Source organism: Drosophila takahashii, chromosome X, assembly GCF_030179915.1.
Source record: "Drosophila takahashii strain IR98-3 E-12201 chromosome X, DtakHiC1v2, whole genome shotgun sequence".
NCBI lineage: Eukaryota > Metazoa > Arthropoda > Insecta > Diptera > Drosophilidae > Drosophila > Drosophila takahashii.
Window position 1 is genome coordinate 231,883 of NC_091683.1, and position 14,083 is coordinate 245,965.

The window sequence follows — 14,083 nt, forward strand, 5'->3', positions numbered from 1 at the left end:
AAACCAGCTTTTGATGTAATGCAAACTGACCATCAAACAGGAGTAGGTGGAAACAACCTATTAATTTAAAGATGCAAATACTAAATATCGCCCGCCATGGATGCCGGTAGTGGTAAACAAATGTGCGGTAAATTGTAAATAACTAAATTACAAACAAAACCGGCAACATGTCGAACCAACGGAAGGACATGTGGAGGCTGCTGTACAACCATGTGAACCGAAACGCGTCCTGCCTGTCCCGCGTGTACACTGTGATCGAGGACATCCTGTGCCAGGAGCCGAGCCTGATAAGCTGCTCGCTGGTGCGGGAGCTGCACAACAAATTCCAGGACACCTTCCTCCTGTGGCTGCTCAACAAGCTGGCCAAGTGCCTGAGCGAGGCTCCAGACGGCAGGTGAGAGATTGGCCTGGGACTAACCTTCTATGTATGCACACCATTGTTGTTCTGCCGCAGTCACTGCATCAATCTGCAGAGGAAGATCCTCAGCTCCTGCTGTTCCAATCATCCCAAGCTGTACGAGCGCCTGGTCCTGGCCTATGTGGAGGCCCTCGAGGAGACGCACCTGCAGCTGAGCTCCCTGGACTTCAGTCAAGAATGTCCCGCCATAACCATAACTTTGAGCATATTCCAATGCGATGTGGCCTGCCTGCAGGAGTTCGACCCGCAGTGCGCCTTCGAGGACATCAGGCTTCCCGTGGAGCAGGCTGACATGTATGCCAAGAGTCTGCTGGAGGTCCTGCAGCACGCCCACCACATTGGCTATGCCACGCACGGCGACATTTTCCCGGCCAGTCTGCACCAGGCCCTGCTGATCCTCAAGGAGTGCGAAATGGACACGAAGCTGGCCAGCCTGAACTACTGCCACTGCGTCCTGGGCCTGCAGTCGTCCACTAGCTGGTCGACCAACCCGGATGTGGGCCACTACGCCCTACTGACGCTGGAGGCGACGACAATCATGTGGTCCAACGTTCCGAAGTGGCTGGAACTGGGCTGTATGACACGTCAGGAGCTCAGACAGCTGAACACGACCACCAAGCAGCTGCTGCTCGTCCTGCAGAAGCGCGCTCGCCCAGTTCTCCAGCTGGGCTACCTGCTGCTCAACGAGATCCTCAGCTTGCCCGCCGACATCGAACTGGACGATGGGCTGCTGGAGACCCTAACCGCCTTTATTCGAGGCCAGCTGGAGCATTCGGGGACATCGCTGGAGCAGCTGGTGCACTTCCAGCAGCTTTTGTTGGCCCATTGGCACTCCCACCCCGCGCATTTACTGCCCATGCTGGCTGCGATGGCCGTGAAACAGGCTGAGATGCGCACATCGGTGGTGCAAGTCCTGACCGAAAGCCTCGTATGCATCTTGAAGAGAAAGCAAGTCCAGGCCATGGAATGGCTCGAGCTGGTAGCCATTTTGCGCACCTTTAGGCAGCTGGAACACCTAGTCCTGGCACAGAGCCAGCTTAAGACGGCCGAAAACGAAGGCCACATCGACTCCGCGGTGTTGGCCAAGTTGCCGTTGCAGTGCGAAATAGTCAAGGTAATGGACGCCAACTGGAATAACATTTCAATGCAGATGGTCGAGCTGGAATCGAAGTGTCCCTCGGACAACGAGGACATATATTTGGAAATATGCTCGCTTCTCATGCAGGTCTCCTTCATTCGGCATTTCTTGAAGACGCAGACGCAACACCAGCTGTTGGCAATTCTCCAGCGGCACATGGAGCTGTCCCACCTGTGCGCTATTCGCTTGGAAACGCCTTCGAGTGCGCACACCCAGATGCAGGGATTCTATGCCCAGCACTACCTGGGTCTCATTCAATCGGAGGAGGAGGTGTTCCTCAACAATCTTCCGCAATTGTACATTGCGGGCTACATCAAGCCGGAGCAACTGCTCAAATCCCTGCCCTCCATTGCCAATCGTAGGGGACGCGCCCATGTCCTCCGCCTGCTGCTGTGCTCCCAGCCAGGCACTTTGAGTGTCTTCAAGGACCAGGAGCGCATTGAGTTGTACTGCCCGAAGTGCAGGCGATTGCCGGAAAAACTTCCAGGCATTTACCTCGGGAAGTGCAAACAGCAAATGGCGAGTCTGGACTTTTCAAGCGCCTCCCTCGCGTTGATAGCCAAAGACTTGCTGTACGATCCCGACTTCTCTTACATATCCCACCACCTGGACCTGCTGAGCCTGGATCCCAACGTGATCCATCGTCTGCTTGGGAAATCGGAGGGACTGCAAAGGGTTAGTGTGAAGGTTCTCGGCCAGCTGGTGTCCGCAATGCGGGCCGTGTCGCCGGACTTCATGGAGAAGTTCGGCCACCTTGTTCTGGGTGCCATTAAGGACATGCTGGGCAAGCCGCTGGCCGAGCAGAACGTCTTGCAGCAGCGGCATGTGCTCGACATACTGATTGCCATCGCGCACACGGAGGACGATGAGATCTGGCTCTTCCACTGGTTCAAGATGACATTCTTCTTCTTGGTGCACACTCGGTCGCTGGTGGCCCAAGAGGCTGTGCTGGCGGCCACTGAGATGTGTGCCGGCCACGGCCTGCAGACGATTAACTTGTGGAACTGGTACAAGCGGGATGCTCTCGATCTGGCCGTTCGGCTGGCCCTAACCGGCTATCTTTCACACGGCGTTCGCTTCACCCGATCACTCCGAGCGGTGAGTTGTCCATTGGCCCCAATAGATATTGATCTTACCAGCAATTTAAAGTCTTTCCCGTTCTCAGCTCACCAAAATGCTGGGATTCACGTGCGTCCAGGAGTTCACCTGCAAGTACCAACGCCTTGTGACCGCCATGGTCCTGCCGCACTGCATCCGGGAACCGCGTTGTAAGGGAGTTTTGGTACTGATAGCCAAGCAGATGCGGAAACCCATTGCCACCTGGTTCTCCACCTCGTTCCTGCGCATCTACACGCACGTCTATCTGACCCAGGAGCCGGAGCTGGCCAACAAGTGCATCGAGCTGGTGGTCAGCTGCACCCAGTCGAGCCTGCAACAGCTGATGAATGCAGATGTGAAGGTTGGCCCAAGCATATTATTATTTCCTTTGTTGCTGTATCATTTTGTTCATTTTGTTTTGTACCCCTGCTAGCAAACGGTGGCCGAATTGCTAATTTACTTTAACCGAAACCCCACTTTCGTGATGCGGTCCTTCCAAAGCCTCTTACAGTTGACCATCGGTTCCGAGGAGGAGCTGTCCAGCCAAACGGCCAATGCGGAGTTTGCCAATTTCATCGCCGAACGTTTTCTCGGCGTGATCACGTACTTCGAGAGCTGCCTGAGCGAATTGGCCTTCGAGAAGCCGCTGAAGGAGGAGACACTGTATAGCTTGGGCCAGATAATGCGCTTCGTGGGCTCCCAGCACGTCACCCAGTTCAGGTTCAAGATTATCGCCATGCTGAGCTTCGTTCATACCCTGCAGGAGCCTCGTCTCCAGCGCATTTGCCTGAAGATCTGGCATATATTCCTGCACGTCGTAAATGTGCAGGAGTTGGGACCATCGCTGGGAAGGATTGTGGCCACGTTGCAGCCGCTGCTGGCGGACAGCGAGAGCCGGAAGCAGGTGAACGATCTGTACGAGTTCATAATCCTGCGCAATGCATCCATGCTAGGCAACTTTGTTACGGACCTGTACTTCCTGGATCGCATGGAGCACGTCGCACCCTCGATACAGAAGTGCATCAGGCGGCACACGGCCCATCTGGACTTGAAGGGCTCGGCAGAGGAGGAGGGTCAGTCAAGTGCTGCGCCTCAACTGGCGGAACAGTTGCGTTTCCTGCAAAAGCACATCACCGACGAGTGCCTGCAGGTGCGCGTCTATGCCCTCCAGCAACTTGGCGAGCTTTTCGGACGGCGACGTGACCAGCTAACCAGTACGATCCTCAGTGAAGTGCCCCTGGAACCGCTGCTGGAGCAGATTGTGAACGTCCTGATGGCTGGCTGCCAGCACGACGATGGCCAGCTGCAAATGGCCTCGGCCAAGTGCCTCGGGGAACTGGGAGCCATCGACGCCAGCTATCTGCCTTCGAACTACAACTTCGCCAGTCCGCAGCCGGTGCCGCTCAACATATTGTCCGACGACTTTGCCGTCCTGGCCCTGACCGCGCTGTGCCGCGGCTATCAGTTCCAGCAGAACACCAAGCACGTGGACAGCTTCTCGCTGGCCATCCAGGAGACGCTGGCGACCTGCGGCATCTCGCCCAAGGAACAGAAGAAGGTGCAGCTCTGGCAATCGCTGCCAGCACGCATGCGGCAGGTGATGGAGCCGATGCTCCACTCCTGCTACACCTGTTGCCATCGCACGAACACCTGCCTGCAGCAGCCGCTCTTTGGCAGCCACTACTCGCACAACTTCTACGAGGAATGGGCCTTTCTCTGGGCCAGTCGACTGATCGACTACATCCCGCCCTCGGACACGCGCCACCTGCTCAGCTCCTACAAGCCGTGCATCAAGCGAGATGGCAACATGCTGAGCACCTTCTATCCGTACATCCTGCTGCACGCCCTGCTCGAGTGCACGGCGGAGCAGGCGGGGCACATCCAGGAGGAGTTCATGGCCGTCCTGCGAGCCAACGAGGAGAGCTCGAGCTCTGTGCGCGGACGTCAGGAGCTGGGGGCCATCAAGGAGAGTGCATTCAAGCAATTTGAGTCCCGCAAGTATGCCGCGGGCATCAAGCCATCGCAAAACAGTTCGATTTTGGAGCGGAAGGAGGACTCTAGTCGGGTTCCCCGCTTGGCCGGCAAGTTGTGCGCCGAACTGTTGGACTTTCTGCAGCGCTGGCTCAGGGAGTGGCAGCGAATTCATGGCCGCAGCACCGGGGGAAAGCCCCCGGAGACGGTGGATCCCAACTACCGGAAGATCCACGAGTTCCTCAAGCGGATACCCAAGCTGTTGGTGTCGCGTGCCAGCTACAATTGTGGCGAATTCGCTCGGGCCCTTAGCTATCTGGAGAGCTATCTGGACGAGAAGGGTGGCGAGGACAAATCGAGGAGATTGTTGGAACAATTCACCTTCCTCGTGGAGGTGTACGGTTCGCTCAGGGACTCGGATTCGGTGGAGGGAGCGGTGCAGGTCCGCAGCTACGACATGAGCGTCACGCAGGACATCCTCGTCAACCGACTGGTGGAGCGGCAGCAGGACATGATCACCTCTTACGAGCAGCTGCTCTCCAGCACGGACCAAATGCAGCCGGATCACGTGCGCGCCATGATCGATGCCTATCTGAGGGACACCCCGAAGACGGCTCAGTTGATTGCCGACGGCCTCTGGCAGCGATTGAGTGACCAGTACTCGGAGCAGTGCTTCGCCGAGTGCAAGTCTGAGCTGCTCTGGCGCCTGGGCAGCTACGATGCGCTGGAGGAGCTGCAGTCCAGCTGGCCAGCGCAGTGTTCCCAGGGCTGTCTGAAGCTGCGCAGGCCCCTGACGACACGGACCGAATTCGACACATTGCTGGACGGGATGCGGGGATCGGTGCTGGAGGAGCTGCGCAGCTGCTCGGCCGTGCAGCAGCACTCGTACGCCAATGCCTACGATGCGGTGTTGAAGCTGCACTTGGTGCACGAACTGCAGTGCAGCCAGCTGCTTGTGGAGAATCTCGAACAGGATCGCGACCGGGACAGTCAGGAAAGGCTCATGGAGAAGTACTTCAAGGACTGGCAATATCGCCTGCAGGTGATACAGCCGCAAGTTCGCGTCCAAGAGTCCATATACAGCTTCCGTCGTAATATACTGGCGGAGCTTCAACGCCGCCTGGCCGATCGTCCCCACCTGCTGCCCCACTTGCAGACAGAGCTGGCGAGGATCTGGCTAAACAGTGCCCAAATCAATCGCAATGCCGGTCAGCTGCAGCGCGCTCAACTGTATATTCTGAAGGCGTCGGAATACAAGCCCACCGGCCTCTTCATCGAGCGCGCCAAGCTGCTGTGGCAAAAGGGCGACCAGGTGATGGCCATGAACTACCTGGAGGAGCAGCTGTCCATCATGCGTTCCGAGTGCCAGGGCAACTTTAAGCAGCTGCCGCCGGAGCAGCGGCATCTCTTCTTCCGCGGCAAGTACTTGCAGGCCGTGTACAGTGCCGAGTCGATGCACCTGTGCGCCGATGCTGTTTTGAAATACTTCGAGGAGGCAATTGCCGTGCATCGCCAATCGGAGAGCTGCTTCGTGCAAATGGCCCAGTTTCTGGAGAAGATGCGCGAGGCCCGGCTGGGTGGTAAATCAGATCCCACAAGTGAACTGGACGACATGCTGATCAACGTGATGGTCAACTATGCGAAGTCATTGCGTTATGGCAGCGAGCATGTCTACCAGTCGATGCCCCGGCTGATTAGCCTGTGGCTGGACACCACCGAGAACTGCACCAACAGCGAGCAGGTGAAGAAGATGAACGACCTGCTGACGAACTGCTGCACTGCCCTGCCGACGGCCATCTTCTACACGGTGTACTCCCAGATGCTGAGTCGCCTCTGCCACCCGCTGCCGGAGGTCTTCTCCGTTCTGCGCAATGTGATAATTCGCCTGGTCGAGGAGTATCCGCAGCAGTCGCTCTGGATGCTGTTGCCGCACTTCAAGTCGGCCAAGGCCAACAGGATCAAGCGCTGCAAACTGGTGCTCACCGACAGTCGTTTGCAGAAGGCCGCCTTCCAGAAGCTGCTCAACGACTTCAACTCGCTGACGGAGCGTCTCATTGAGCTGACCAACAAGGAGGTAACGCTGGATCGGTCGTACAAGCTGAGCGACCTGGACACGCGCCTCACCAAGCTGTGCAATCAGCCGGACTTTTCGAGTATACTCCTGCCCTTCGAGAAGTACATGCGGCCAACGCTGCCGATGAATTCGGACACCAGCATCTCATCTACGCTGTCGCAGCTGCCGACAGGAAGTCCGGCGAAGGCCAACTGGTTTCCCTACAAGCAGATCTACATCAGCGGCTTCCAGGAGTCGGTGCTGATCCTGCGCTCGGCGGCGAAGCCCAAGAAGCTGACCATTCGGTGCAGCGATGGCAAAGACTACGACATTTTGGTGAAGCCCAAGGATGATCTGCGTCGCGATGCCCGCCTGATGGAGTTCAATGGCCTGGTCAAGCGGTATCTGCACCAGGACGCTCCGGCCAGGCAGCGGCGTCTCCACATCCGCACGTATGCCGTGCTGCCGTTCAACGAGGAGTGCGGCCTGGTCGAGTGGCTGCCCAATCTGGCGTCGTACCGGAGCATCTGCATGAGCCTGTACACCCAGCGGGGACAGGTGGTGTCCACCCGACAACTGCATCAGATGGCCGTGCCACTGCATGAGTCCATAGAGCGCAAGCGGGAGGTCTTCACCAAGCAGCTAATACCTGCCCACCCGCCGGTCTTCCAGGAGTGGCTGCGCCAGCGATTCGTCACCCTGCACAGTTGGCTGGAGGCGAGGAACACCTACATTCGCACAGTGGCCGTCATGTCGATGGTGGGCTACATCGTGGGGCTGGGCGATCGCCACGGCGAGAATATCCTGTTCGTCGAGGGCAACGGCGACGCCGTCCACGTCGACTTCAATTGCCTGTTCAATCAGGGCGAGCTGCTGGCCTATCCCGAGGTGGTGCCTTTCCGGCTCACCCACAACATGATCGTGGCAATGGGACCGCTGGGCGTGGAGGGCAGCTACCGCAAGTGCTGCGAGATCACGCTGCGCCTGCTTAAGCAGGAGACCAAGACCCTCATGTCCATGCTGAGGCCCTTCGTCTACGACGTGGGAGCGCAGACTCGCAATGCAGCCGCCACGGCGAAAATAACAAAGGATGTCCAGCGTATTGCCGATCGCCTGCAGGGACATGTAAGTATTTTGATAATCAATTTTTATATTTTTCTATTAATAGGAAAATAATTTCTGTTCCACTTCTAAATTAGTTGTATTGCATTAAATTAAAACAACGCTTTAAATTTAATTTACAGGTTAAACGCCAGCAGGCCAACAGCATTCCTCTTTCGACCGAAGGACAGGTAAACTTTCTCATAAACGAGGCAACCAAGGTGGACAATTTGGCATGTATGTACATTGGCTGGGGAGCATTTCTTTAAACGATTGCCAACAAATACTGGTACTCTACAGATTGTCTCCTCTAATATGTGTAAATAAATGTGGTTCCTTGTTAAGTCGAGATAGTTTAGATGTAACTATATACATTTTTAATTCGAATTCTTGTCCTCTGTTGTAAAGCTCCTATTCAATGTAAAACAATAACCTACCTAATTTGAGTAATAACAACATTCAGAATTGAAGAGTGTCAAACATTTAATGACCATAGCAAATTGTAAATACTTCTAACAGCTTATACGACTGCCTTGCTTTCCGGTGGTACTTTTCTGAACATGTCATTAACGACCTTGAAGATAAAGTCGGGCAGCAGACAGGCCGCCGAGCAGACTATCGTGAACAGCCAAAGTGGCAGCGAGGCCAGGAACTGGTTGTACACATCGTAGAGCTCCCCAGAGGCGACCAGGTTGTACAAGTACGTGGTCAGCATAAAGGCGGCAATTTGCCCGAAGATCATGGCAAGGTTCAGATAGGTCATATATCGGGCCACCAAAAGCAGCTTCAGGTTGCCCACAATCACGATAATTGTTATCAGCATGGTTCCGAAGGTCTGGAAGCTGGCCGTTTGCCCGCCGTTGAAGACGACGTTCTCGTCGTTCAGCACGGCATAGGTGAAATAGAAGATTATGAAGCACTGGACGAAGCCGTTGAGGATCCACAAGCTGAACACTCCCATGGACGCCTGTCGATTGTGGGCGAGTGGCTTGTATAGTTCCGGATGTCTGAGAAGAAATGAATGTGAAGAGAATATATTTGGATATATGGATGTTATCCTGTACCTGAGCAGCGTCTCCTCGCTGTAGTCCTTGTCGGAAATGGCCAGGTACGTGAAGCTAAACGAGATGTAGACGAAGTCAAAGAGCCAAAGGTACAGGGAGTTGTAGACATTGGTGGCGGAGTACAGGTCGTACACCTGGAAGATGGCCATGCACCCGGTGATGATGATGTTCTTGTAGCAGTAGAAGAGCACCAGAAAGGCCAGGCGCTGTGAGTTGTAGTGTCCGTGGACGAGGAGCAGGCGGCGCAGCATCTCGAAGCGGGCAATCGCAAAGTCCGCACACCGCGCGGCCTGTTTTCCCTCGCGACCCGTGATCCCAATGCCGATGTGCGCCTCCTGGATCATAGACACGTCGTTGGCTCCGTCGCCAATGGCGGCCGTTATGTGCTTCTTACGCCGCTTGATCAGTGTGACGATCTCGGACTTTTGCAGTGGACTCAACCGGCAGCAGAGTACCGCTCGGCACCGCAGGGCGAGATCGGCAAACTGGCGGGGCGTGTGCTTCAGCAGTGCAGTGATGGTCGTCCCATCGACGACCAGGACCTCCGGATTATCGGACCCTATCTCCTCTAGTCGCGCCAGCAGCTCCGCCGGCTCAGTGAGGTTGACGATAAAGTGCTGCTTCGATCCGGGTGGAATATGCCGGCAGGCCAGTCCGATGTTGTAGGCCGTTTCCACTTTGTCGCCGGTGAGCACCCAGATCTTTAGACCAGCCGCTTGCAGAGCCTCCAGGGTCTCGCCCACGTTCTCTTGCAGTGCGTCCTCCAAGGCAGTGGCGCCGAGCAGGTCAAGGTCTGCGAGGAAAGGCGGGATTGTAAATGGTTTCACGATATCCGGCTCGAAGGATCATATGTTCCAGCTGCCTATAAGTTTATTCGAGTCCCTTTTCAGGCAAAAGTGCTTACCAATCTCGACCGTTTCGTAGCATTCCGCTATCAGCTGGTTGCGATTGCTCAGTTGGGTGTTTGCCTTCCGGTAGAGCACCTCGAAATTGGCCAACTCTTCCTCGGTCAGCGGGCGTCGGGCCACGGCCATGGTGCGCAGACCCTTCTGGGCGTACTTTGTGATCAGCCCGTCAGTCTGCTCCACCCGAGGACTGGCCTTGCACCGGGGCAGGATGGCGCTCTCCGCTCCCTTGGAGTACAGCCAGATGGAGCCGCCGCTCTGATCTCGCAATATGACGCTCATCCGCTGTCGCTCCGAACTGAACTCCAGGACATGGAGGCGCTGGAACTGCAGCCTCTCGGCGCTTGGATAACGACAGATACGCAGGACATCGTTGTCCTGACCCTCGTACACCAGACCCAAGCTGGCACAGCCCTCGAGCAGGGCCTTCTCGTCGGGACTGGTCGCCTGATAGCGATCAACGATCTTTCGGCTCATTAAGTGACTTCTCTCCGACTCCTGTGGCTTGTCGCACACTTCCTGGAGCACTTCTACGGTGTGGCATACTGATAGTGCCTCAAAAAACACATTGGCCTCGGCCTGCAATTAAGTGAAAGGGAGTATTTTTAGTTGCAGTCCAGAAAAACATATCTTTAAAACCAGTGGTGTAGCCAGGATTTTGTTTAAGAACTTATATTGTTTATAAGTAGTAGTAAGAGTACCCACATCAAGCTTATCCAGTTCAAACTGTTCACCGGTGTCCTCGCAAAGAAGATGGGTATTTTGCAGCTGGAAATTTGTACCCGACACATAGCAATTGACGAACTTCATAAGGTTCTTGGTGAGCGTGCCGGTTTTGTCCGAGAAGAGGATGTTCACCTGACCCAGTTCCTCGTTGAGATTGGAGGCGTTGACGCGGCACGGCTGATCGGTTTCCTCGTCATATAAACCGAGATCGTTGTGCATAAAATGCATTGAGAAAATTCGAAACAACTCGATGTTCATATAAGCGGAAAGGGGCACCATGTAATTGAAGAGCAGCAGGAACGAGAGGAAGTCCTCGAAGATTTGCCACGCCGAATTGAAGTTGGTAGGTGGGCCCAGGAAGGGCATCGTTGGGACAATCTTCTTTTCCTTGTGTCTGCAGGAAAGAAGTGGATGTTCCCTTACAACAAGCTTATAAACGTATCAATAGATCGACTCACCGTTCGATGAGGTACAGGACCACCACCACCACGATCATGCCCACGATGAGGGCCACCATGAACCTGTTGATATATTTCTCGCTGGAAGCTGACTTATTTCCCGTATAGCGACTATTCAGCTGCAATTTGGTGTGCATTCCGGTGTAGATGGCGCATCCGACTACCCGATCGGTGCCTTTGATACGAACCCCGCGAAGCAGAAGATTCTCAATTGTCAGGGGCAGGGCACCATCTCCTCCTTCTCCTCCTTGTCCTCCCGTTTCCAGACGTCCGTTAAAGCTGTAGAGATCAAAGGTAGAGGTCTCGCAAACAATGCAATCCTTGACCTTAACCACGCTATCCTCGGGCGACAGCACGTAATTTGACGGCACTAGGATGGTCTTCAGGTTGGTCTCCCCATCAAGATTGGCCGTGTTCACGAAACATCTTCGATCCGCACTGGACGATTGCAGCAGGACGAGATCACAGGGCACATCCCCCTCGTTTCTTACCACCACCAGGTCGCCTGGCACAATGAACTCTGAGTTGATGACCTCCTCCTTTCCGTTCCGAATGACAGTGACTGTAAATGGGAGTTTGAATTTATTACTTAAACGATACTAAAAGCAGTGGCGTAGGCCAAGTGAAATCCTATGGAAAATAAAGTTTTCAAAAATGTGTTCGGAAAGCCCTCTCAAAGTTTCTGATAGTTCAAGTAAGGTTTTCCAGTCTCTCGTTCTTTTTTAAATATATAACTTACCTCTGGCTGTGTTTACGAGTTTATCACTTTTCGACCTCGATAAGTCTTCCAAGCCCTCTTTAAGCGCCGTGATGATCATGACAAAGAGCAGCGGAAGCAGGGAAACCAGTGGCGATATAGTTTCATCTAATTGTTTTTTATGATGACGGAAAAGTTAGTGTATTCATTCTGGAAATGTGATAAGTGGGAGAGGGACAATCATACTTACTCACGAAGAAGGATATAATTGTGATGATCAAAAAGTAAAAGTACACAGCTCGTCGGAATTGTTCATAGAAGTTGAGGGGCAGAAAGGTCAGCCAAGTGTACTTGGTGGTGGTCACCCGGTTGAGAGGTTTCTTTGGGCGACTCGCAATGCCACCGATCTGAATCCGCTGGGGATCCCCAGACTTTGCCTTGCTCGCACCCATTAGCACTGCTATTCGCTATCGTTTCGAATTTGGATCATTCAGATATTCATTATAGGCGAGAAGCGAAAAACTATCGGAGGTGCGCACGCGTGTTGCCTTGCGGAGCAAAAGTTAGACTGAATTTTCAGCTAAATCAGCCACATAAATTGGCGTATGATAAAGATAATGTTCCATTGCCATTGACCACTTATATAAAGCCTAATTCAGGTTTCCAAGTGGCCCTGTCAAAGAGCTATCCCATCGAATGGACACAGAGAATTTCTATTTCCGGCGTTTTGTCGATGACATGATTAGTCCAACACTCGTTTCTCAGATTAGATGCACTCCTTATGTCAGATTAATAATACATTTAAATGGTAATCGCCCTCACTATGTTCAACTGCCAACAAATAATTTAAAGATTAGTTCGGACCAATGGAACAAACCTTTTTTTATATTAGCGCACCCCCTATTTAAAATTCCAATATCTAATCCATCTGATATCGGTTTACATACTAGCCTAATCACCAGTCTAATCAGCACAACACTTCGATTATAGCCACGGCACTTAAAGCTGTTTTTAAAAATAATTGAAGGGGTTTGAGCTCTGGACTCCCTGCTTCTGTGCGCAGAGAAAAAGGCGAGATCCGACTACGAAATACCTACTATTGACATATTTCCTAAAAAAACGTTGCCTAAAAGGCGGGAGCGACTTTGAATTAAAAGTATCAAAAATCTGTAATTTTGCAAAGGGTATTTCAGTTAATATGTAGGTATACATATTATACATTCCATATATTTTTAATCAGCCTTACCATGCGATACGGTTCTAAGCGATTAACGTGCTAACTTTAAAAGCTAACAGAATAAAGCTTTTGCAAATTCAAAGTCAAAACAAGTGAATTTTTGGAGTATAATTATAACCGTTATAACTTATTTGTATATGTTTGGTATATCCTGAAAATTAATGTATAAATGTAATGTAATAAATGTAATGCATAAATTCATTTATTTATTTGTTTATCCATTTTAAGCTACTTTTTATTTACATGCAAGAAAAAGAATTAGGTACTGAAAAATATTACTCATCCGCCATGTTGGCTATTGTTAAGTTATTATTTGTTGCTAATGCTTAACTCTTCTTCATGTAAGCTCCTTGGTAAATGCCTCAATGATAAAATTGTCACAATTTCATGATATTTAAATATTTGTTTTTTTTGCGAAAATCTATCTTACGGGATCCCAGCATTGACCCCCAGCGGTCATGTGTATAAGGGCGAAAGTCGTATTTCCAGCCATCGATCAATAACGTTCCTATTTGCGTATAGTTACCTTTGACTCATTTCAGGCCAGTGATAAGGTTTGGTCTCCATCGACTCATCGGCCATGGGACACACAGGAACACCGGATGGGTTTTCACAGACGATGCAGACATGTTTTAAGGGATAAGTGAGTCAAGGTGGCAGTTGCACGATTTTCAGATACGTTTGTCCGTAAGCCCGACGGATGTGCGCGGTTTGTGCGGAGTCCGTTCAATGCTGAACGATAAGATATTGTTATCGACATTATCTCTTCGACTAATGGCAAAACCGCGGGCTTATTCGCTCACGAGAGACCTGAACAACGTCCCCCTCCCCCACCCACCAGAAAACGGAAAAAAGAGAGTATTTGTGAGGATCGTATATGGTTTTTATTATATCAACTATTAGAGAGTGCAATGCACTTGGTATGCACGTATTTAGGGATATCTAAACGTTGGTAAGACCCTGGTCTGGGTGTGTTATGGGTATGGCTATGGCTACGTATTTGTATATATATATATATATGTTTTATACATGAACATGCATGGAAAGGTCCGACAGGCTAGCCTATATGTACGGCGGCTTTGTTAGTGGTATCGGTATCAACAATTCTTCGACAGTTTGCCGATAGATCAGTTTGCGCGTGGAAGGTCTCTCTTTCCTTTCCTTATTCGGTGTGCAATAATATATAGACATATACCTGTATAAATATATTTGTCTTA

General features: G+C 52.2%; 2 protein-coding genes across 2 annotated transcripts; one reads left to right on the forward strand and one right to left on the reverse strand.

Moving 5' to 3' along the window:
- Positions 1 to 62: 62 nt before the first annotated feature.
- On the forward strand, positions 63 to 8,266 carry mei-41 (meiotic 41). The gene is made up of 5 exons (XM_017150917.3): positions 63 to 394; positions 455 to 2,654; positions 2,722 to 3,015; positions 3,088 to 7,803; positions 7,923 to 8,266. The coding sequence occupies exons 1-5, from the start codon at positions 168 to 170 to the stop codon at positions 8,046 to 8,048; spliced, it is 7,563 nt and encodes a 2,520-aa protein (XP_017006406.3). The 5' UTR covers positions 63 to 167; the 3' UTR covers positions 8,049 to 8,266.
- LOC108063741 (phospholipid-transporting ATPase IF) lies at positions 8,258 to 12,627 on the reverse strand. The gene is made up of 7 exons (XM_017150918.3): positions 11,880 to 12,627; positions 11,672 to 11,797; positions 10,933 to 11,494; positions 10,454 to 10,868; positions 9,748 to 10,327; positions 8,844 to 9,636; positions 8,258 to 8,786 (listed from the first exon to the last, which is right to left on the reverse strand). The coding sequence occupies exons 1-7, from the start codon at positions 12,079 to 12,081 to the stop codon at positions 8,300 to 8,302; spliced, it is 3,165 nt and encodes a 1,054-aa protein (XP_017006407.2). The 5' UTR covers positions 12,082 to 12,627; the 3' UTR covers positions 8,258 to 8,299.
- Between the last annotated feature and the right edge of the window lie 1,456 nt (positions 12,628 to 14,083).

Excerpts from the sequence above, each read along its gene's own strand:
- mei-41 (XM_017150917.3), top strand. The coding sequence starts at position 168 with ATGTCGAACCAACGGAAGGACATGTGGAGGCTGCTGTACAACCATGTG. Across the intron at positions 395-454 it reads AGCGAGGCTCCAGACGGCAG|TCACTGCATCAATCTGCAGA; the intron begins GTGAGAGATTGG and ends GTTCTGCCGCAG. Across the intron at positions 2,655-2,721 it reads TCACCCGATCACTCCGAGCG|CTCACCAAAATGCTGGGATT; the intron begins GTGAGTTGTCCA and ends TCCCGTTCTCAG.
- LOC108063741 (XM_017150918.3), bottom strand. The coding sequence starts at position 12,081 with ATGGGTGCGAGCAAGGCAAAGTCTGGGGATCCCCAGCGGATTCAGATC. Across the intron at positions 11,495-11,671 it reads ACTCGTAAACACAGCCAGAG|TCACTGTCATTCGGAACGGA; the intron begins GTAAGTTATATA and ends TCCCATTTACAG. Across the intron at positions 9,637-9,747 it reads CTACGAAACGGTCGAGATTG|ACCTTGACCTGCTCGGCGCC; the intron begins GTAAGCACTTTT and ends CTTTCCTCGCAG.